Here is a 24023-nt window from a genome sequence, read left to right as displayed (position 1 = left end):
GGTCTCATTTACATAACTTGGGAAAGTGTAATGAGGGGGAATATCCCATTTAACCAGCTAATTAGGAAAATGATTGATTAACATCAGTGATCATTAACTGTTGCCAAGTATGTGGTATTTAATCTGAATGCAGTATTTACTATGGACCCTTCATTAGAGTTAGATGAATAATGCTGGCAAAATGTTATAGGCAAACATTTAGCTTGTCAACGTTCCTTTTGTGGGATCTCACATGTTTGGTATGTATGAGTTAACTAGTATGTCAGAAAGTATGTGTCAAGTCTGCCTGGGTAAACCTCTAGTTTTTAAAATCTGAGCAAAGGAACTATTTTATTTTGGCAAAAATGAAAACTTACTGATTAAACCAGTAGTTTTCAACCAGGGTTGGTTTTGCCCCCAGGGGACATTTGGCACCATCAAAAAACATTCCTGATTGGCACCACTGGTTAGGAGGGTGCTACTGGCATCCAGTGGGTAGAGGTCAGGAATGTTGCTAAACATCTCGCAAATCACAGGACAGCCTCCACAGCAAAGAATTATCTGGTTCACATGTCAGTAGTGCTGAGATTGTGAACTGCTGATTTAAACTGACAGGAAAACTTCAACTCAGTGCTTTCAAATTCAGTGTTTTCCCTTATAGACTAACAATCTTGATTCATTTATTCTTAATTAACTTATTCAATAAATATATATCTATATCGCACTTACAATGTTCTTAGCACTGGGGGTACAGCTGTGAACAAGTATCCCAGAGGGCATTGTGGAGGGTGTCAGGGGATTGTCGATTGATGACAAAGGCACTGTTGGCATTGATGTCCAGAGAGTGGGATGACAGATTCCCAATGAAGAATTGTTCCACACAAATGCTGCAGAACCCTCTGAGAATGCCGAGCATGGCCAACTTGCTGCCAATGGAGAGCTTCCATTTGTGTGGCAGATACAGACAAGTATTGCAGGAATTGGAGAAGGGAAAGGAAGGAAGGGAAGAAAGGAAAGGGAGGAAGGGAGGGAGGGAGGGAAGGAAGGAAGGATTTTTAGTAGTGGTAAATAACTCTCTAGAGGATGGAGCAGGATTAAGAGATGAAATGTGGTTGGCAGCAGCAAAGGGGAGAAGAAGTGTACAGTTGTGTGCACATTGGTATATGGTGGGGCAGTGCCTTTCCATATTGGGAGATGGTTCAAGAAGGCCTCCCTGACGAGGTGACATGAATGGAGGTCTGAATATGAGATACCGCCTGTAGTCTGCAAAGATATATAGGAATATATAGCATTCCAGGCAGTGGACTAACATCTCCAGTAACCTGGAATGAGATTCCAGGTGGGTGCAGTGACACCTGAATGAGTCTCTTGGGTTTTGGGGATAGTTACCAGGATCTGAAAGCAGAGCTGATGAGTAGGTGGGTAGCTGACCCCCAGTGAAGTGGGAAACTCAAGGCAAGTCTTTGCTCTGAAGGTCAGCTATTAGGTGGGACTTTTTATGTGTTTGACATTTCTTTGTAAGCTAACAAATGAGCACAATGCAGGGGCAGAAGCAGGTCTCAGCCAGTAGGACTGATGACAGCAAATTCTATATAAATGCGTTAGTGATGTGACACGGTTGTGCTGTATTTAAAGTCGACAGCAAAGTTTGATAGTTAGAGCTGGCCATTAGAGCAGCTGCTCTGCATACCACACAGTAGCCAGTGGCAAGGACATGTTGAGGATTATTGCCCCAGGAATAAAAATAGCCCAGAGTTTTGAGAAACTGGATCCTCTGTGCTCACTCTCCAGGACACTCACTCCTAAGAGTGTCACTCACTCCCTTTCTAAATTCCTCAAAAGTCCCAATGCGCCCTCCACTCAGAAAGGAGCAGCAAAATTTTGGGGTGACCCATCCGCATACCTGCTTGCATGTTCTAAATCAGCAAGTCAAGCCACTTCTTTTAGGGTCATGGTGGGACGTGGCATTGACAGTGTGAACTGCGTATTTATGAGTGAGCACAAGCCATCCCTTCCCTAGGCCTCAGCCCTGTGCCTTCCTTTTCCCATGTGTAAATGGAGGTTGTTCCGTGCCAAGGTTGGATTTCTAACAGCCTCATTTTCTAAAGGTGTACATTTATTTTACCATCAGAGAAAAGGAAAGAAATTAACCAATATTGGAATATTTCTCATAGCCAGATTCAATCTTGCTTTTGGGGGAGACTCTTGATTCCTTTTGAGAGAAATAAATTTTTATGTATATAAAGTTTTTGGTAAATGCTTATGTTTGGGTTGGCAATAATCATTACCTGCTAAGTAATTATTGCTGCTCTCTTCATTAAGAATTTTACCATACGTTATGCCCGGCTCACTAGTCAGTGCCACTTCCTGTATTAGGTTATTTTTTCTGAACACTTGCATATGGGAAGATTATGCCAATAGTATCTTTACATGTTTTATATTAAAACTTTGAAACTCACACGTTCATGTACCTATGCCTCAGAGCTGAGGTTCGCAAACTACAGCCCCAGGAAACCACTCGTGCTTTCTCTATGGATTTGTCTGGTTTTGGACATTCCAGATAAATGGAGTCATATAATATGTGGCCTTTTGTGACCAGCTTCCCTCACTTAACATAATGTTTTTACAGTCTATCCACATTATAGCTGTATTAGTACTGAATTGCCATATAATATTCCCTGGCATGGATAGACAACCTTTATCATATCCATTCATAAGTAGATGGATGCTTTGTTAGCTGTTAATTACGTTGATATGAACATCCATGTACCTGTTTTTGTGCAGACCTGTGTTTTATGTTCTCTTGAGCACATACCTAAAAGGAGAATTATTGGGTCATATGGTAACTCTATGCTTGGTATTTCGAACTGCAAAACTGTTTTCCAAAGTGGTTGTACCATTTTACAACACCACCAGCAACACATGAACATTCCAATTTTTCTACATCCTTTCTAATTCTTACCGTCTGTCTTTTTTATTTTAGCCATCCTAGTGGGTGTGAAGTGACTTCCAGTTCACTAATGACTGACCATATTTTCATGTGTTTACTTGCCATTTATATATTTTCTTTAGAGCAAGGTCTATTCAGATCCTTTGCCCATATTTAAATTAGGTTGTCTTCATATTGTTGAGTTGTAAGAGTTGTTCATGTATTCTCAATATAAATACCTTGTCAGGCCGGGTGTGGTCGTTCATGCCTGTAATCCCAACACTTTGGGAGGCTGAGGCAGGTGGATTGCTAGAGCCCAGGAGTTCAAGATCAGCCTGGGGAACATGGTGAAACCCTGTCTCTACAAAAAAATTCAAAAATTAGCTGGGCATGCTGGCATGCACCTGTAGTCCCTGTTACTCAGGCGGCTGAGGTGGGAGGATAGTTTGAACCAGGAAAGTCAAGGCTGCAGTGAGCCAAGATCATGCCATTGTACTCTATCCTGGGTGACAGAGTGAGACCCTGTCTCAAAACAAAAAAGAGAAAACAAAAAATCTTGTGAGCACTCCACTGCCTGTTTTTGTAGATAAAGTGACACTGAAATGTAGCCAAGCCCATATTGTCTGTGGATACCTTCTTGCCAAAAAGGCAGAGCTGAGTAGATGGGGGGTAGAGACCACAGAAACTGCAAAGCCGAAAATACCTACTACCTGATCCCTTACAGAAAAAGCTTGCCAACCCCAACTTCAGATGAAAATATGTCATGCTGTCTATTTAAAAGAACAATGAGAATGGCTGATTTGGTCACTCACCTAGTTCAACATATTTCTATACAAATGAAGTAGATATTTAAATCAGAGGTTATGTAAGCGGACGTTAAAGACAGAACTTCATTGTATCAGAGGTTGTCCATCGGTTATGCCTAACGTTTGTCTGTGTGGTTACACAGAAATTCCAATCAAAGAGCCTAAGCTTTCTAAAAATAAATGTTTTCATTGTAAGTCAAGACAGTGATTTAGTTAATCTTCACTCTAGCTTATAAACCTCTGAACAGTGCAATCAGCATAATGCTTGGTAGAACATTGAAAATGCCGTCACATGCTTTGGTGGAAAACAGTTTATGGGATTTTTTTTTTCCAATATGGCTCATGAGAGATTTGGGGATTTATTTAACCGCCTTTATCCAAGCAAATCTCCTAGTGACCTTGTTGGGATTTTGATCTCAGTTAAGACTAGAATATATATGACTCATGCTAAGTAAAGGGCCCACAGAGGATAGATGAGCTGACATGAATTTCCCTCCCCTGGGAAGAAAGGGACTGGCATGAGCATGGTCTGCAGCAGAAGAGTTCAAGCTTATCCAGCCTGCGGTCTGCAGGCTGCGCAGCTTCCAATGTGGCCCAACACAAATTCATAAACTTTCTTAAAACATTATGAGATCCTTTGTGATTTTTTTTTAACTCATCAACTATTATTGTCGTTAGTCTATTTTATATGTGGCCCAAGACAATTCTTCTTCCACTGTGGCCCAGGGAAGCCAAAATATTGGACGCCGCTGCCTAAACCCTTTGACAGTCAGTATGTGGACTTTTTTGCCAGAAGAAAATGCTTTGATCAGTCTCTGGTGGGAAAGAGACAGTGCTGATCAAAGACTTTTTATTCCCAATGTCTCCCAAAGTTTGCGCCTACCAAGAATGCCTGGGTTCTCTTCTGGATGAGAACCGCGTGAAGTTTGGATCAATGCCTGAATGTCATTCTCACCTCAAGGCCAAAGTACGCAATTATACATGACACAGTTCGGCCAGATGGGAGTAGGTAATTGTATTTCAGAATGAAAACATAGTGTCTGGTCATAATATATGCTTTACTACTCTTCCACCAACTTCCAGATTTTATACAGTATAGTGAGGTTTTTAAGTCAAAAGTATTTTGTTACACTACTTTATTTGTGTGACACATTACTCATTCTTTTATGCTGTATGCTGCCCCCGCCCCCACCACCTTGCTGTTTCTCATTCTCTCCGGAACCCACTCCACAATGAAACATTCCTCCTGAAGGTCACCAGTGATTGCAGCGGCTTCCATGGTTCTCTTGTCTTGCTCTATGAGCAGTGCCTCACCAGGTTGATCGCTTTCTCCTTGAAGTCTCCCTTTACTTGGTTCTTAGCTGACCTCACCGTGTAGCCCTCCTAGGTCTCATTTGCTGATTCACACATCTCCCTGACTTGTAAATGTTGGAGAGCCCCAAGGTCTCCACCTGTGCTCCTATTTGCTCTCAAGCCTTTGAACACCATTCATAAACTGGTGATTCCCAAGCCAGACTTCTCTTACTTAACTCACTTGACTATTCAGTGTCTGCACATTCCCCAATAGGCCTATCGAGATGCCAGGCTGAAGTCCTGATTGCATTCACACCCTTCCTCTGTAGCCTTGATAATTTAGGTAAATGTGTCTCAGTAATTCTCATTATCTAGTTAGTCCAAAAACTTTGGAGCCATTCTTTTTTAAAAAAGCATGTCATTGTGGATAATATTGAATGTACTCAAAAGTAGACAGAAAAAAACAATAATGAAATTCCACATATGTTATGCCCAATCCCAGTAGCCATCAACCCTTGGCTACTGTGTCCGTCAATTTGCCAGTGTACAACCACCCCTCCTATATTATTTTAAATCAAATCTTAATCATTAGATTGTTTTGTCCATAAATATGTCAGCATACATCTTTAAAAGATAAGGAGTTCTTTGTATTTTATTATAGCAATACTGTTACTGTACCTAAAAATAATTTCTCAATCTATTACCTAGTCAGAATGTAAAATCTAGTTGTTTCAAAATGTCATTTATTTTTTACAATTTGTTTGAATCAGGATCTTCTTCCTCTTCTTCTTTTTCTTTCCTCCTCCTCTTCCCCCTCCTTTGTTGTCTTTTTTTGTTTTTTAAGAGATAGGGTCACACGTTTTTCCCCAGACTGGTCTTGAACTCCTCGGCTTGAGTGATCCTCCTGCCTCAGCCTGTTGAATAGATGGAACTCCAGGCCTGCGCCCTTGTGCCTGGCTTTGAATCGGGATCTGGAAGTCATTCTTGACTCTTTCCTTTTCCTCCTACCTACACCCAATCGGCCTATAAATTCTGTTATTTCTTTAAATTATGTACATAATCTGACCACTTCTCAACACCTCCACTGCTCCCTCAGTGGGCTGCTCCACCTTCATCTCTACTCTGGATGGTTGCTTCCCCTGTCTTCTCCCAGCCTTTGCCCCTTCATTTCATTCTTCATAGGAGCCACAGAAATCATGTTAAAGATAAGCAATATCATATCACTCTTCTATCCAAAACTCTCTGTTGAATTCCCAGTTTACTCAAAGAGTTAAAAGCCAGAATTCTCACAGAGGACCAGGTTATCTCAATCCAAAACTTAATGGTTTAAAGCTACAGACATTTACTATCATATAGCATCTGTGAGTCAGGACTCTGGGTGCAGTTTAGCTGAGTCCTCTGGCTCAGGATCTTCCAGGAGGCTGAAAGTGTTGTTGAGGGTTGCAGATTCATCTGAAGGCTCAACAGAGGAAATGCTTCCACCATCACTTATGAATCATTAGCAGGACTGTTAGCTCCTTGCGGTTTGTTGGGCAGAGAGACTCAGTTCCTCATTCATTGTTTGCCAGAGACCTCTCTTAGCTCCTTGACACATAGTGAGCTAGTTCACTTCCATCAGGACAAGCAAGAAGAAAGTGAGCAAGAGAGAAGCCAAAGTTTTTGTAACTTAATCTTGGAATGGATATCCTATCACATTTCCCATATTCTGTTTGTTTGAAGCAAGTCACTAGGTCCAGTCTACAGTCAGGAGAGGGCATGAGTACCAGGAGGCAGGAGTCATTGAAAGTTATCCTAAAAGCATCGGCCACAGCCCCTAAGTCCTACATGATTTGACCCCTATTGCCAGCCAACCTCAGCTCCTTCTGCTTCCCCTTTGCAGCCACACTGCCTCCTTGTTCTTCAGTCACACCAACCTTGTTGCTACCTCAGGACCTTTGCACCTGCCATGCATTTTCCATGGGACATTTTTCCTCCAGATACCTTCACCACTGGCTCCATCATTTCCTTCAGGCCTCTGCTCAGTTATTTTCTCAGCAGGGACATTCCTGATAACCACATGTAAAATAAAAACTCTTCTCTTCCATATCCCCGGCATTCTCTGCTCCTCACATCTGCTGGTTCACCACCTGATATGATCTGTATTTCTTTATCTTCTCCGTCTGCTAGATGTTAAGTTTCATGGGACAGATATTTTATATTTCTTGTTCACTCCTTTATCCTTAATACTTGGAAAATTGCAGCAGGTGCTTAGAAATTTGTTAAATTACTGACTTTGCATTACTATTTTAACAATATTGACAACACTATTGAGACTTAACTCTGACTAACTGACTTTGGTGCGTGTCATTAATTAATGTTTGCATTTTTTGTAGAAATGGGGTTTTACCATGTTGCCAAGGCTGCACGCCTGCTTTAGATGGTAGATATTCCTCCTGGAGACTTAGCTATTCTTGAACAGTATTCTCGCTGGTACTTTCATGCCATGACGTTCATGTTCTTAAGTTCTCACATTCTGTCTTCCTGTTTGCTTCCCTCTTGCTTTGTACAAGTCATTCCTAGATTAACTGAAATATATCTTGAGTTATTCTGCTTTGAAAGGAGTGTGTTAATATCATGCTGTGTGAGCCCTTATATATCTGAGATTTGCAGTTTCAGGTTGGTCTTTTTTTAAATTGTTGGATCTCTGTGTTGTATAATTTTTATTTGTTCTTAAAATTGGAAAATTTTACCAGAATCTATTTATTTTTCTCTGATTTTATACTGATTGCTACTTACATGTGCCAGGCACTAATCTAGACTAACTTTTCATATTTTTTTCATTAACATTTTATAGTAAGCCTTTCTTGATGTACATAACTTGGGATTTTCTTTAGCTCAGGAAAGATCACTTCTCAGATTAAAAAAAAAAATCCTTTTGTTTAATGTGTTCTAATCTGTTTATCAGAAAAAGCAAATATCCATACATTGGATCATTCCTATTGTTCTTTCATTTCTTTTACTTTCATCGCTTTCACCTCTGTTTTCTTTCTTCTGTATTTGGGAGTGAGTGTTCCTCAGAACATGCTCTCTATCACTGATTAAATATGTTGCAGTGTTTCTTTTGTGTCTCTTGACGATGGCTGTGGCAGATTTCAGTCATTGATCACGTATTCATGTATTATTTATTTACTATGATTATTCATTATTTTATGATTGTTTGCAATTATTCATTCCCTCCATCCCGATGAGGGGACGGCGTGTCTCCACCCACTGCCATGTCATCTGCAGCGCCTCTACAGGTGCCAAATGCTGCTTGTTCTCATTAACTCTGAGCTCAGCCTTGTGACATGATTTAGCCAATGGAATGTATACCAAATAGACTTATGATATACATATATAGAGAGAGACATCAAATATCCTGTACCAGATTGCACCGGAAACTTTTAAAATTATATTAAGATATATTCTAAAATCGACCTGTCAGTTTTCTTCTGTATCTTGGAGGCAGTGTTGCCTTTCTTCTCCCTTTTTATTAAACCACTTCTTAGGAGGCTCCAAGTCAACTTTTCTTTCTTAATGGTAATCATCTTTAAAATATGAAGTATCTGCCAATGAAGACAGAATGGGGTAGATGGCTTCCCCTCAGGCATCCCTGGTTGTTGACTTTAGGGTTCTCTTTGGAGATGGAAGGTTGGTTGACACACACAGGCCCTGTGTGGACCTCTGCCGTTTAGTGTGGTATTACAGGATTGGTAAGAGGATGCCACATTCTGCTGCCTAATAGTCTGACCGCTTAACTTGAATAAATCAAAGTCTTCTGTAGCTTTTATTTCTTGCAAGAGACAGTAAATTAAAAGCCCTAGATTGTGCTTATCTGATTGTCTTCTCTTCCTTTCTTCATCTTACTATGTGCCACATTGTAAGAGTCTTCATCTTCAATGAATGAAGACAGTGGGGTCTCAGTGGGAGGCATTGTAGAAGTTAAAAGTCCTCAGATACCCTACGTATAGGAAAGGGTGATTTGTCTCTGATTTTTTAAAAACTCAATGTCTCAGTGGAAGGCATATCGGCATAGGATGGGCAGTGCAGACTATTGATCTCCTCCTTGTTACCCCACTTACCTGTTTCAAGGTCACACTTCTGCTCTGTTTTGTTTTGTGTTGTTTTTTTGAGAGAGGATCTCACTCAGTCACCAAGACTCACTGCAGGCTTGATCTCCTGAACTCCAGCAATCCTCCCTCCTCAGGCTGCTGTGTAGCTGGGATCATAGGCATGTGCCATCCCATCTGATTAATGTTTGCATTTTTTGTAGAAATGGGGTTTTACCATGTTGCCAAGGCTGCACCCCTGCTTTAGATGGTAGATATTCCTCCTGGAGACTTAGCTATTCTTGAACAGTATTCTCAATTTCTGGGTCCCTCATAACTTTTCTCCTCTTCCGTGTATTAATGAATATTTCAATGAGAAATACTACTTACTGGCTAACATCTTAACCAGGACTCGAAATTTCTCATTTTCTCTAATTTCAAGAGAGTGTGACTGAGATTCTTCCCCCCTCATTCTAAGACTGCCTTTTCCAGACCAGCAGAGCTATAGATGATGAAAGGGTTCTATTTCCCCATTTAGCCTTGGCTCCTTCAGCTGTCCTCCTGGTTTTGGTGGGACCAGAGCTCTGGCAGTGTCCTCCTGGCTCGTGGCTGGGTGTCTTTGCCCTCCATGCTTAAGTTAAGTGTTGACAGTGCCAGGAAAGGATCCTAAGTCTGACTTCTTTGAACCTGTCAGGTCTTGGAACGTGCCTGGGTTTTGAACTTGGGAAGACTTGCATCCAGATTTCCACTCCACCATTTACTAGTTTTTGATGTTCAGCAAATGCCATTACGTGTGTCTTTTCCTATATAATATGGCAGTACAATACCCATATGTTTTGGTTACTATGAGGCTTACAGAAAATTAAGTATTAAGCTTGGAAAATACCTGGCACGAAATTGGGTGCTCAATAAATGATGATGGTGGTGCTATAATTGTTCTTATCCAAATAATTAATATAAGAAAGTCATAGTCTTGATATTGTGGCCCACCACAAAATGAACAAAGAATGGTGAGGCTCAGGTTGTGTTATCTATGCTAACCCCTCTCCTGCAACTGCATTTATAAGCCTGCAGTTAATTCTGTGCATGACTTTTATAACATTGCTTTCCTTTCCATGCTTCCATTTCCTTGTAAAATAAGGACACAGAACTATATCAGAGCAGCAAATAGGCTTAATCTCTTATATCAACTCCAGTTGATCAGTAGTGGGTACCTGAAAAACAGATTTAAAAAAAAAAATAAAACTCTGAGACCTTGTCTGGGCTCAGCAGATAAGTTTGCCATGATCTATTAGCAATGGCTGCAATGGATAGAAAGGCTGGTGGCAGCTATTCTGAAATTCTCCAGGCCTGGACTAAATGCTCTCTAAGACCCTCCTCAGCCCTCAGTCCTCTGATTTGTTATCAGGGTCTTTTTGATGGGCCTTTGTAGCTGGCTGACATCCTATCCTTCCAAATGAATATTCAGTGCCATTGGAGTAAAAGGTATATGAGTAGTTCAGTTAAGAATCTGGATTATATATCAGTAAAAATAAATACAAATCAATAAAAAAAATCTGAAAGGGAAGTGGTTGATTAGGCAGCTGCTTCTCTGAATGGGGCAGGTGTTTCTTGGAGACTGCATTGCAATTTGAGTCTAAAAAACAAAGCATTTTCATCAAAAGGGCAAACAGGATGGTTCCCTAAAGTCATGCATGCAAACCATTGCCCAGTGATGCCATGAGGAGTTGGAATATCATTTTGTGTAGGTTTCTGTCAATAGTATTTAGCAATGAATACACTGATGGGTCTTCAGAAACCAGAAAAAGTAATTTTCTGAACTGCAACAAAAAGTTACAGGTTTCTAACCGTTGTGTAATTATGTGACTGTGTGCCACAGATAGATTATTTTAGAAATTGATTTAACCACTTCCTTTGATATTTGAGATCTAAGATAAAGGTGCCTTGTTTCAGGGGTACTTGGTTAACTCAGGCGAAGAGACCTGATTTGTATGAACCTTCAGGAAGAAATCTGTGTGTGCATCACTTTTTAGTCTTCCCATTTTTGTAAGGAAAAATAAAACACTTAGTAATCCACTGGCATTTTATAATCTTAAGCAAAAGATTCTTCCTGACACTGCAGGAAGATTATACAAATATTTGCCTTATTCGTAAAAGCTTTTCAGATATAGAGTTGATTCTAGGTCTTCCTTCTCCAAAATCTCTATGGCAGGGTACATTCTTCATGCCCCCTCTTTTTATGCCTAACTGCAGACAGATACAATATCTGTTTGTGAATTTATGATCCCTGGCAAAGCAAAAAAACCCTATCTGTAGTCATACTGTTCTACTAAATATAATGAAAGAACTATATTTTTAGTTTTCGCAGAAACAATCAACACTGAACGTGATTTTTGTCCACAGTTTACCCTCAGTAAGGCTCTGTAACAGAAGGACATTTTTATAAGGGAATCTATGAATATGACAGCAGCAATAAACAGCTGAAAATAATCTATGAGGCGTTTGCAAATTACCCCTCATGAGCTGTAGTGGTTGTGAAAGATAATTTGTGGTTCTCACAGAATACCCTGCAAATTGGGTCTTTCATCTGCAATGTTTTTTACAGTTAAAACATTTCATTTCTCATATTAACAAATGATAACTCTGCATTTGTTAATCTAAACAATTTGATTTATATTTTTTCTGTGCTGAGAAGCTGTTGACATTTCAGGATAAGTAATTATTTTCATTGCCAACTGCTGTTTGTGGTGACTGTAGGCAAAAGATAGAAATCTGAATGTAAGTGTGCATCATTTTAATCATTTTCCTTGAAGACTGCCCATAAAGCAGGAAGTCTATTTGCCTGAGTTATCCTCTGTACTTAGAAATCTGAAAGGATGTGAGTGTTGACAAGCAAGGATTCTAGTCACATTCAGGGTTTTCTGTGGTGGGTCAGAAACCCCCCTCATGTAATCTCTGTGGGTAGCGGGGACAGGGTTGATCTCCACTGTCACCAAACCTCTGGTAGGGCGTAATACGCTTGCAGACTTAAATCACTGCCGTAAGAGGAAGCATGCGTTATTGGCCTCAGTAGGTCTCAGGGAATATAATATTTGTTCAAGTGGCTCATGGGGTGGGTGTCAGGATTACACAAGAATACCTTGCCCCATGCCTGGTACACGGTACACGGTGTGAGCTCTGGAAACATTTGGTGAAACTGGGACAAGGTATAAAAACATACACAATTTCTTTCTCACATTGCCTTCTCGGCCAGGCATATCCAGTCCAGGGCCATGGAAAGAAAGGTTTTTTTACTTGGAAAGTAGTCACTACATCCTTAAAGAAGGATGTTGAGCTTTACCCACTGGATGGCCAATGGAAAGGAGGTGCCAGGGCCTGGGACAGAGCTGATGCATCAGCAGGCTTTCCTTGGGGTCTTTTTTTGATCTACGATTTAAGGTATTCCAGTTTATTCTGATATGCAGAAAGAAACTTACCAGCAAAGTTTGAACTTTGTCCCCTAGAAAAATCATCGAGCAAAATTGTTGCTCTAGCAAGGTGGTCCATCTTTAGCCTCTGGGTGTGTGGGGCCCACACTAGCTATGAACCACCACGGCCGGTGTAGATTGCCTCTGTGATTGTTAGGGGTGTGTCACAGTGAGACCTACACAGTAGGGTGTGGCGGCTGTGTCCATTTCCCTGTGTCTCTCCCATGCACATGTGACCCTTCCATTCACATTTCAGTTAGAGAATGGACTACTGATTTAGGATCCAAACCAATCATTACATAGCCTGAAGGAGTGAATGTAGAGCCAGTACCCTGAATGGCAAATGTGTTTTATCCTTTGAACCAACTCCAGTTGATTAGCTCTGGCTGCCTCTAGTGCTGTCTTAAGAAGGCATCTGTGGTGCTGAGCTAGGAGGAGTGCTGGGATTGATTAGCAATGTCTGTCATGGTCTCTGGCGGGACAGTGCCCCTGTATTTGCCATTCTCTGCTTTTAACATGTCCGTGACTCCTCTGTGCTCTCTTCTTGTGTAAAATAATTTTAATACTAACAAGTGACTATGTATGAGCTGGGGCATCATGAGAGAGAACAGGTAGATTCCACTTTAAGAAAACTTAGCATGAGGAAATGCAAATTTACGAAATGCATAAATCTGGAGCCAATTATTTCTATTACAGAAAGATTCCATGAAAGGTTCCTTTAAATAGCCAGCTCCCCTACTGCATTAAAATGATGATTCAATTTACAAAAATTTACTTTGCATGCAACTCTTCAAGACCATGTCTGTGGATTAAAGCCAGCCACACCTGATTTTTTTTAAACCATGGCCTAAATAATGTTCAGGATAGCTGCCTCCACCTATCTTGAGTCTCTTGGTAATTTCCCCTCTCTTCAGTCTTCCTTCATACTCCTGTCTCAGTGTGGGGAGTGGACAATCTGGGTGGTGGACAACAGCTGCTGGCTTCCACCCTGACACGGCTGCATTTCATTAGTGGGTAAACTGATTGCTCTGAGTATGTTTATGCATGGGTGTGGCTGTATAACTCCGTGCACTCTGTGCGCTATGTATGCAGATACAGATACACAAAAGTCATTATCTCGCTCTCAGCCCGACCTAAATTCATTCCTGCTGTGAGAGTTATAAATGGAAGGTTCCAATCCCTTGGTGGATATGGCCTTTTGGTAATATCTGCCCCAAATTCTGGCTCCCCATCCCCTTTGTGTTTGTTTACATATTATTTACCCTTGCATCAGAAAACTTCCTCAGACTGAGGACCTGAGTCCCATTATCCGGACATGGAATCTTCCTCTTCCTCTGCGGCCTAGAAAGCCCCAAATGGTTTTCTGATTTACAAAATTAAATATACTCTGACTCTTGTGGCAAGCTATGAAATTTCCAACCAACAGACGCTTCCATTAAACATATAACATATACAACATCTAAAAGTATCACTGATCTACCATGAATTATAGAGGCATTCAATGCCCCTTGGGTAAGATCACCAGCCTCTTCCCAGGCACTGAAAATTGGGCAGTTTCCCAATGGACCATAAAGCTCCCAGGAATGCTGACTGGCATGTGTGTTTGAATTTCTGTTGCTCTGTAAAAAGAACTTAATCCACATAAGAGTACCTGGAAGAGATGGTATCTTCCCTTTCTCCATGTGTGTCCTACCTCCACATAGAATTGTCGTAATAACTTCTCAGGTCCAGAGCACAGGTATCATCTCTATTTCACCTATGGTATTTTTAAAATCTTAACATAAATTCCTCCCCAGGAATATTTTTTACACACCCTTTTTTTTTTTTCTTTTGGCAAAAGCAAAATGAGCCTAACAGTGAACGCATCAGCCCTACTTGGACACGATCTTCTAGCCTTCAATAACCAGTCCTACTTGAGACACAGGCTCTCACGCTGGTGAGCTGTCAAATTGCTCTTTTGCTTCTGCCTTCCCAGGTTCATTGGTTTGAGCCAAGGGTCCCCCATGGTACGTGGCTGTGATTGCTGCATAGGTGCAGCCGTAGATGGCAGCTGCCAACATCATGAGACACACGATCCCACATACAACCCCAGTGATGATGACGGTGGCAATGGCATGACGCAGGTTGGCCGGCCTTGGCTTCGGTTTGAGCTCGCACTCCGAGAGGTCTTGCTCCCCCGAGTTGTGATTCTCAGGCCTCAGGACCACCCCATGGGCAGAGCCCTGCCACTGAGCCTGTGAGAACACTGGATGAGGAGCAGGAAGAGGGCAGGGCTGGTACAGCTCATAAGGGATCCTAAGGAGGTCCTTTCCCTTCCAGATGTCTGGTGATCCACAGATGATGCCATCTGTTATTCCCCCTTTAAAAAACAAAAGCAAAGGACAATAACAGAGCCTTGATACAATGGAGTTCCGGAATCCTCCGCCTGCAAAAACTTAAGCAGATGGAATTTATGAAGTACCTTTTTTTTTTTTTTTTTAAAATCCTGGAGTCAAAGAATTTAACAACCACATTTTATGATTTTAGGATTTCTAAATTGGCTAAATACTAAAAACACCACACACTAAATTGGCAATTATTTATGACCAAGAATTCATTAGAAGCCCAGTTACCTTCTCATTCTATAAATGCTCAGGGAAAACAATGCAAAAGCTGACAAGGCGTGCTGGGGGCCCACAGCGAGGTCACCGCTGCCTACCGTGTTCCTGCCGCGCACGGCCCTCGTGAGCCCCACAGACAAGAAATCTTTTGTACCAGATTCCCATGGAAAATCTAAGGAGAAAATAAAACAAGTATGCATTGTTGTGATGTTGTGTGTCAGTTACGAAGACCCCGTGTGTTTCAGTGCTGTTCGGTGATGCCAAGTGGAGAGGTGGAATGGTCTTGGAGTGTTTTGTGGATTTGACAATACTGGAAGTTTTGTTCCTGGAATTAAGTATCATGAATGTTATCTCCTCAGGTCCCAGAACATTTACTGCTTTGAGTGCCCAACTTTCCAATGGGTTATTAAACCCAGTTTCCATTCCCTGTAAGGCGATTGGTTTCCTCAGGTGTGTAGACTGCTGGTGGGAAGGGGGAATTTAAGAGCACCGAGCTAGCAGACTCAGGTCTAGTCTAGTGTGACCACTGATTTACTCTTTGACTTTGGGAAAATGCACTTCGCTGACTACATTTTCTGCCATGAAATTTTCTGATTTGCCTCCAACTTGAAGGTTTACAAAGCACCATTAGATAAGTCCTAATATTTCAGTCTTGTAGGTAACTCTTGTCCAGACTTACAGAGGTCATGAATGATGAAACAACATCCAGATCCAGCTCTCCATGCTCGGTCCAAGTTTTTTCCACTACACTCACTGCCTCTCCACGTCCCCCTCTCAGCAGTGTCGTGAGGTCAGAGGAGTGGGCAGGATGCCCCTTGTCAATGTCTGCTAGGAAGCCCTCTGACTAGACAGAACTGCCCCATGACCTGTGCCTCGATCCTCTCAGGCTGCCAGAAGCACCTCCCGTAGGCGAGCTGCAAAGACCGGCACCGCTGTTAGCAAAGTTAGGTTGGAGTTTCTTAGTACATGCAGTAAGTGAATGATGAAATTATAACAGAAAGATATATGCAGAGGTCATATTCAAAGACATATGCAGAGGTCACTTCAACATTATTAGCACTCTCCATTGCATGGAACTTCACAGTTTTAGCAATGCTTTCGCATTCATTCTCTCTCAGCCGGCCAGGTAAGTCCTAAGTGGCCCTGTAAGTAGATAGGGCCTATCTTGCCGTGCAAGGATTGTCAGGTGGTTCTGACATACCAGGATGAATGGCAGTGGCAAAAATTCAGCCCAGGACTTTTTTTGCTGCTACTGCTTAAAACTGAATCACCCACCACCAGAGTCTCTTGGGTCCCTCCTGGCTTCTCTAGCAACCCTGTGAGGAAAGAGTCCCCACACTAAAGCAGAAAGATAAAAGGGGAATTTCTCCCTTTTTTGAGCTGCTGATTTTCATGAGGCCAGAGGTTCAGAGCAGTTGCTGCAGATGAGTCCAAAGTGCCACTGAGATTAAGAATTCTTGCCTCATGGACCATTTCATTCCTCTACACCTGGCCATCAGAGCCTCTGCCAGGGAGTTGGTTGCAAGACAGATCAGAGAGACAGAAATGAAGTAATGGGCCTTTGAGAAGTAGTCATGATATTTAATCCAGCCAAAGAGCACTGAAACTTCTATCAGGGGAAGCAAGGCCACCTGCCGGGGGATGGACAGGTTCATCAGCTGACTTCCATGTTGACTGGGGTGGTTTACCCAATCACCTCACCCCAGACATAAGAACTGTCTTTCTCCAGTTCCAGACTTTCTGCTATTCAGTATTAGGGTGGGAACCACAGCCTCTGAACCCAGAGCCAGGGAAATGCCCAGACTGGAGCCTGGGACATAGCTGGAAGACAGGGGCTGTGGCTGCCAAGAGCTCTATGGTCTCCTGTGCAGGTGATCCTCAGCCAGGATGCAACTTCCACCCTCCATCATTTCACTTGATGAAGTGAAGTCAAGGCCTATGGGGGCCTTGACCCCATAGGCAAATCTGCTGATTGCAGCTTAAGGGTCCCACATCCTTCTAGATTCATGTAACTGACAATGCAAGAAGCTCCAGCTTGCCAAGCACTCTTTGTTCTCTATCCGACCACTAGTAGCTCTTCACCTCTGTCTTGGGAGAAACTAGATTCGGATCTTGAGTCTGAACATTATTTAGCTGTGCAGCCCTGCAAAACTTCCTTGACCATACTGTGCCTCTGCTTGCTCATCTGGAAAGTGGGAGATGAGGATAATTAATATTCACTTCCCAAGATTGCTCTGAGGACTCAGTTGGATAAAGTATGTCAAGTATTTAGCATAATACCTAGCTCAAAGTTCAATGAATGAAGATGACTTGCTTACTCATAAATAGAGAAGAATAGTAATCGTACAATCTGTGTAGTATTTTTATGGAGGAGATTATGATGTGTTCACCAAAGCACATCTTTTTGCTCTTAGGCCAGCAGGAAGACTAAATTTTCCCACTCTTCGTGGTCCATTTGGGGCCATGTGATTGAATTCTGGACAATAGAACCAATTAATGCCAACTCCAGGCCATAAAACCCCAGTGTAATCTGCCATGCATTTTGTTCCCACTTGGGGATGACCTTAGAGGCCATGCTGTAAAGTTGGTGGCATCACAAGCTGGAGGGGGCTTATGTCCCGAAATGACCACATGCAATGCAGACCCTGCCCGGATTTCCCTTGACCTCTGACATGAGTGAGCAACAGATTTTATTGGATATATAACTAAAGTCTGGGATAGTCTGTTTTATCAATTATCCTTCCCTGTCTAATACCTGAAGTGTTTGCATTAGTTTGTGTATCTACCTTTTAAAGAAGATCTTGACAAATGTCTGTTCCCTTATTTTGGCTGTATTCAATATATCTGTAATCAGACTGTCTCCCATGTTTGGCACGTATTTGGATTTTTCCTAGTTGTGTTAGGACATCCAGGTCTTACTACCCCAAGTCGATTTCTGCCTTCCTCTGAAGAAAAGCTGTGTTCTCTGCTCATGCAGCTAGCTCTGTTGTGAGGGAGTGTTGAACTGCATCACAGAATCTGAGGACCAGAATGGGCCACAGGAATTTCCTGACTTAAAATTATCAGTTTCCCTCTGGTAACACTGAGTGCTAGTGAAGTATACTAATTTCCCAAAGACAACCAGCAAGTCTGTGGCAGAGTAAAGCGGAATTCTTCCCATCCCAGGTTGCTTCTAGTGCCGTAATCCTGGGAACCTTTTTTTTTTTTTTTTTAATCAAGAAATGTTCTCTGATGAAAACTATCTTTCTGTGTTGGGCTGGCCTGTGCTTATGATTTAATCCAGAATACAAGAGCTCAAGCCACTTCACCTCTAGATATAAACAATTTTATCTGCAACCCACTTATAAGAAAGATGTTGCCCTAGTATATGGCTCCTGTTGCTGTTTGGTTTGAATACTGACTGGTTATTGATTATGTAATTTGCCAGTACGTTGTTGAGAAGGATTTTTCATTCAGTATTGTACATTTGAACCCATGTTGTGTGTACCCTAACTTGATTCCCGCTGAGAACCACTACAACCGGGCAGACACTGTTGATTCCCTAATTCATGTCCGTAGCTCCAACATCTTCCTGAGCCTCGGGCTTAAATATACAACCTCCAACTCAATCACTCCCCATGAACACATACAGGACCTCTCAAACTTGACAAGCCCCAAGCTGAAGTCCTAATTGACCACCTCCTCAACACACCCACTCGCTCCCCTCACTCCCCTCTTTGCCCCTTGTCAGCTGAAGGCATCTCCATTTGCCGGGTTACCACTGCAGGACAAATCAAAATGGACTTTCCCATAATTCTGGTCTTCTCTTAGTCTCCTACTCCGGCCATTAGCAATGTCTGTCAGTTCAGCACTTCAAGTATGTCCCAGCACTGATCACGTCTCACCACCCTGGCTTGGGCCACCATCATCTTTGCTGGCTGACTGAAATCACCTTCTCCCTCATCTCCCTGCTTCCTCTTCTGCAGCCTTTGGTCAGTTCTCCCAAGAGTCTACAGTGTGACCTTTTCCATTGTAATCAGATCATATTGTTCCCTTGACTAAAACTCTTCAAGAGCTTTCCATCTCACTTAAAATACAGTCCAAGCGTCTTGGCCTTCTCTGCACACCCCTGCATGATCTGGCCTCCAAGCCCTCCGAGTCTTGTCTCTGCCCACTCACTCCGTTCCTCTGCACTAGCCACTGTCTTGTGCCTCTTTTTGTCCTGTAGCCAAGCCAAGTTTTCTCCCTCATCAAGCCCTTTGTGCTCAATGATTCTTTTTCCCAATTATCTCATGGCTACCTCCTCACTCTTTGGGTGCCACTCAGCCATGTCACCTCCCTGGAGACACCCTCTCATCCATCCTATCAAAAATGAGACCCCTATTTTTTCATGCTCCCCTTCCCCTGCCTCATTGTCTCTTAGCACTAACTGCTATTCTAAACATGTATCTTTATTTATCATTTTATCTAACATCTGTTTCTACTACCAGAATGGAATCTCTGTGATCTGCTATCTTCTCAGTGCCTGGCATACAAAGGCACTCAACTATAGGAATGAATGAATCATGCCGAGAGCTAGAAGGAGAGAAACGCTGTGAGGTGAGGGAAAGAATGTCGGGTCAAGGCCCAAAAGCCATGCATTCTGTTCTCATTTGGGCTTCTGCTCTGTGATCTTGTGCAAGTCACTGAACGTCTCTGGGACTCTGCTGCCCAGTGACAACAAGGGTTGGCAAACTTTTCTGTAAAGGGCCAGATAGGCAATATAGCCCCTGCCACAACTCCTCAACTTTGCTTTTATAGTGCAAAGCGACCACTCACTCAGTATGTAATGAATGGCCATGATTGTGTCCTAATAAAACTTTATTTACAGAAACAGGATATGTGGGCTGTGGCTCTGGGCCCGTAGTTTGCAAACCCTGGGTGGTTTCCAGAGCCCCTCATCTTTAATATTCTGAGATCTCTTCCTCTGCTCTTGTCATCATGTTAAAGAAATTGTGAGTAACTGTAGAGAAAGGCCCTGTTGCACCCAATTTCAGTGACAGTGGTATTTGCTAAAGCAGAAAGGATAATCTTAGAGAAGAGTTGCAGTTGTCAAATGGGGAGAAGCAGACAAAGAGAGAAAAATATCCCAGCGAGAGATAACCATACCCACAATCGGATCACACTTGAAAATAAGAGTTTGGTGCTGTTTGAGGGTGAGCAGTTATTCAGTTGGTGATTGAATGTCCTCCTTCTTAAGAGCATACTCCCAGATAAGTGACTTCATGTGAAAGTTATCTCAAGGCAGCATATTTATAGATTAATTTAGATCCTGAATTTAAGCACCTTGTAATGACTCACTGGACTCTTTTGTCATACTGTAAAATGACATCGATGTGTAAAAGCCCAAATCTACCCCTTACACACTCCCCCATGTGCTTTCTAATGTAGAGAACAGATGAGATTCATCCTAGACTGGTAACATGCAGATGGTGGGGGCGGGGATTCCAAATAGACATTACTGACCTTTATAGATAAATTTCTCCAGCCAAAGTTTAAGACCAAGCAAGTGGCAATTGCAGTTCCAGAGGTTGTCCTTGAGAAATAAAAGCCTCACGTTGGGCATGGATTCCAGGAGCGCTCGATCAAGCTGTTGAAGCTGGTTTTGTTGAACTGCAAGGATAGTTAGGTTCTCCCAAGTCTTGCCCAGGGATGTGGGAAGGTGGCTTATGTTGTTAGATGACAAATCAAGTTCCCTCAGCTGAGGGAGGGAATGGAAAAGTCTGCTTTCCAGGGAAAGGAGGGAATTCTGGGTTAGGGTTAAAACTTGCAAGTGCTGAAGCCCATGGAAAGCTGCAGGGGCCAGATTTGAAAGGGAATTGTTGGACAAGTTTAAGGTCATGAGCCATGGCACCGACCTAAATGCAAAAGCAGGAAGACGGTGTATCTGATTATCTTCTAAGTGCAGCATTCGAGTCTGAGGAGGTAAATGGGAAGGGATTTCAGCCAGACCCTGCCGGCTGCAGTCTACAAAGTTTGTAGGTGAGTGACAGCGGCACTTGTCCGGGCAGCTGCATGCCACCTGGAGCAGGACAATCACGCTGGAAAACAGGAGCAGTTCACCTACAACAAACACAAAGAAAGTGGGATAGGAACCAGTTTGTGAGGACTGGTATCAGTACTTTTTCCCTTTTCCAGGTAATGTGATTTCCAGCCAGGTAAGACCGTCTGCAACCTGAAAGAGAGGTTCTGTTACTCACCATCTTCAGTAGAGTCAGGCTGGACAAGTACATCCCCAGTGTCCATAACTGTTGCAATCTTTGTGCCAACCGTTGTCAGAAGCCTTGGGGAAGACGCTCTCTTAGTGTCTCCTGATTCAGAAGATGGAAGACTTAAGGATATCAAATAGATGGGTAAAAAAAAAATATTTGGGGGGGCATATGACCTTTAGAGGCCACAGCAGAATTATTTGGGGCTAGCTATGTAAAAGAGTGACAGAGGATTTCAGATATTCACATTTCTGTAAAGTATGCTGTAGAGCAGTGCTGTCTAGTACAACTTTCTGTGATGATAGAAGTTCCTACATCCGCTGCCCAGTATGGGAGTCAATAGCCAGATACAGTTACAGAGCTCTTGCAACTGCTGCAACCAAGGAAATGCGTTTTTATTTGTATTTCATTTTAACTATTTGAAACAAAAATAGCCACATGTGGCTAGTGGTGACTGTATTGGATGACGCAGATCTAAAGCACGGTCACATGTTGCTATCTATTGCCATTGTGATTCCCTGAGCAAGGATAGTGTCTGCTTTTTTATTCAAGATTTTAAAAATATAGAAAAGCGTTAAAAATAATATAATAAATACCCATGTTTCTGTAATAGTTCTGCAAGTCATTCATGGGTTATTGTACCTCCTTGATTCTTTTGTCTTTTACCTCAAAAGAGCAATGTATTACTTAAACAGTTGAACTGACTTTGATTCATGCCCAATTTCTATTTTCCAGCATAAGCCCCTTTTCCTCACAACATTACTGATGTGTCTCTCCAGACATTTTAAAAACAATAGTTAATAATGACAAAAATAGCAAATAGCTATATAGCATGCATTTTGAGCCACCTGTCATTCAAAGTGATTTCTAAATCTGTATATTAATTAATCCTCATAACCTTATAAATGTGGTTCCATCATTTTCCCCACTTGAAAGATGAGGAAGCTAGGCACAGAAAAGCTGAATCACTTCCCCAAATTCACACAGAGAGTAGGTATTATAGTAGGGCTATGATAAGGACCAGGGCTGTCTTTCTCCCTCCAGAGTCTGTCAGTCAGAGTTCTTAGCTGCTGTCAAACACACACACACACACACACACACACACACAGTTTTGCATAACAATTTTGAAAAATCCAAATAAATGTAATCAACATGTCTCATTCTGCAATTTGCTCTGTTCACTCAAAACTGATCTATCCACATGGATATGTGGAAAGCTAATTCATTCCGTTTCAGTGCTGTCGCATATTCCATGGTGAGACCATCCCACATTTAGCATTAATATTTACCCCACCCTTATGAGGGGTAGTTGAGCTGCCGCAGTATTTTTCTTCATTGCAAATGATGCTATAAAACGGCATTCTTGTGCACACTGTCTTGGCTGTATAGGAACTGGGGGAGGGTCTCCGGAATCCAGAGAAATCTCCTCTCAGGGCTCAGAGAAGATGCTAACTTCACATTTTCTTAGACACTGCTCTGTCATTCACCAAAGTAGCTATATCACTCCCTTCTTTTTTTTCCTGAAACTTGAATTTCAAAATATGGCAAACATCTGTCAAGGGCATTTTATTATAAAATGGTAGAGGAATTCACGAGGCCACACGATAATATTCAAAATTCAAAATAGTTATCGGCTCATAGTGGAAGCTCTTGAAAGCAGTTTTGTTTGTTTGTTTGCTCGCTGGCTTGCTTGCTTGTTTTGGGCCTTAACTAGGGAAATACACAGTGTGGCTGTCATGCCCTTGAGCCTGATCCCCTGTCTTCCTTACATTCTCTACTGCGGCTCACAGTGCTCTGGGGCAATCTTTTAGAGAGCCTTCTGAAAGATTCTTCTCAGTGTAATTTAATTCAAAGGATGCAGAACATCACAGTCCCCTTCCCCTTTCCAAAATAGCAAAGAGCAAAACCACTGTTTTCCTTTCTCTAATTTTGCAAATAACCTAAATGACTCCTTTCAAAGCCAAAACATCTTCCCCTCAGTAATGAACGGACACCCGTCACTTTTAGCTGTGGGGCTCAAGCATTAATTAGTTGCAGGAAATTAATTCTGAAACCAGAGAACATGTTTGCCACAGAATCCACTAATCTATTAATGAAAGGCTTGCCTCTCTGAGATTGTAGCCAATTTGTTCTTTCTTTCTTTGGTTCCACTCTTCCCCTCAAAGGAATAATATATGAACTCCAACTCCAAGCACCATGTTTTCTATGAAATGGCTCATGACATGCCAACTGCGTATTCATGTCATGGCTGCATACATTTCCACCCTCTTCCTCTGCCCCTAACACACACAAACATAAATCTTCCCATGCAGAGACTTTTTCATATCTGTCCAGTCTTTTAAGACAGACGACTTGAAAAGAGACTTCCTGCAAAGACCTTTGTGACGGGATCCCGTCTTTCTCCCAAACAAGAACTTTTCCAATGGGAATTGATCAGGGCTCACCTTTCATTGTGGAGTCTCCACGGATGTCCTTGCTGACCTCGTAGCCCCCTTAATTAATGTGCAGAGCAGCACACCAGGGGCATGGCAGACTCGGAGCCCAGCTTTACATTCAGTCTTTCTGAAGCCTGCTGCCCGGGCTTTTCTTCAATGTAGAAAACAGTTGTTGCTTTCAAAAGACCACTTATTGCAGCAGCCCTTCCCCTTGTCTCCA

The 24023-nt window shown here is 42.2% G+C and overlaps 2 protein-coding genes across 10 annotated transcripts in view; one reads left to right on the top strand and one right to left on the bottom strand.

The window, feature by feature from the left end:
• Window positions 1–24023, top strand: part of CACNA2D3 (calcium voltage-gated channel auxiliary subunit alpha2delta 3) — a 935925-nt gene that overhangs the window by 751535 nt on the left and 160367 nt on the right. The window lies entirely within an intron of this gene.
• On the bottom strand, window positions 14470–22729 carry LRTM1 (leucine rich repeats and transmembrane domains 1). The gene is made up of 3 exons (XM_074403509.1): window positions 22658–22729; window positions 20626–21268; window positions 14470–14900 (listed from the first exon to the last, which is right to left on the bottom strand). Exons 1-3 carry the CDS (start codon window positions 22727–22729, stop codon window positions 14470–14472), a joined length of 1146 nt encoding a protein of 381 aa, XP_074259610.1.

This window comes from Saimiri boliviensis, chromosome 8 (genome assembly GCF_048565385.1).
Source record: "Saimiri boliviensis isolate mSaiBol1 chromosome 8, mSaiBol1.pri, whole genome shotgun sequence".
Classification (NCBI taxonomy): Eukaryota; Metazoa; Chordata; class Mammalia; order Primates; family Cebidae; genus Saimiri; species Saimiri boliviensis.
This window is presented reverse-complemented; position numbering and strand designations above follow the sequence as displayed.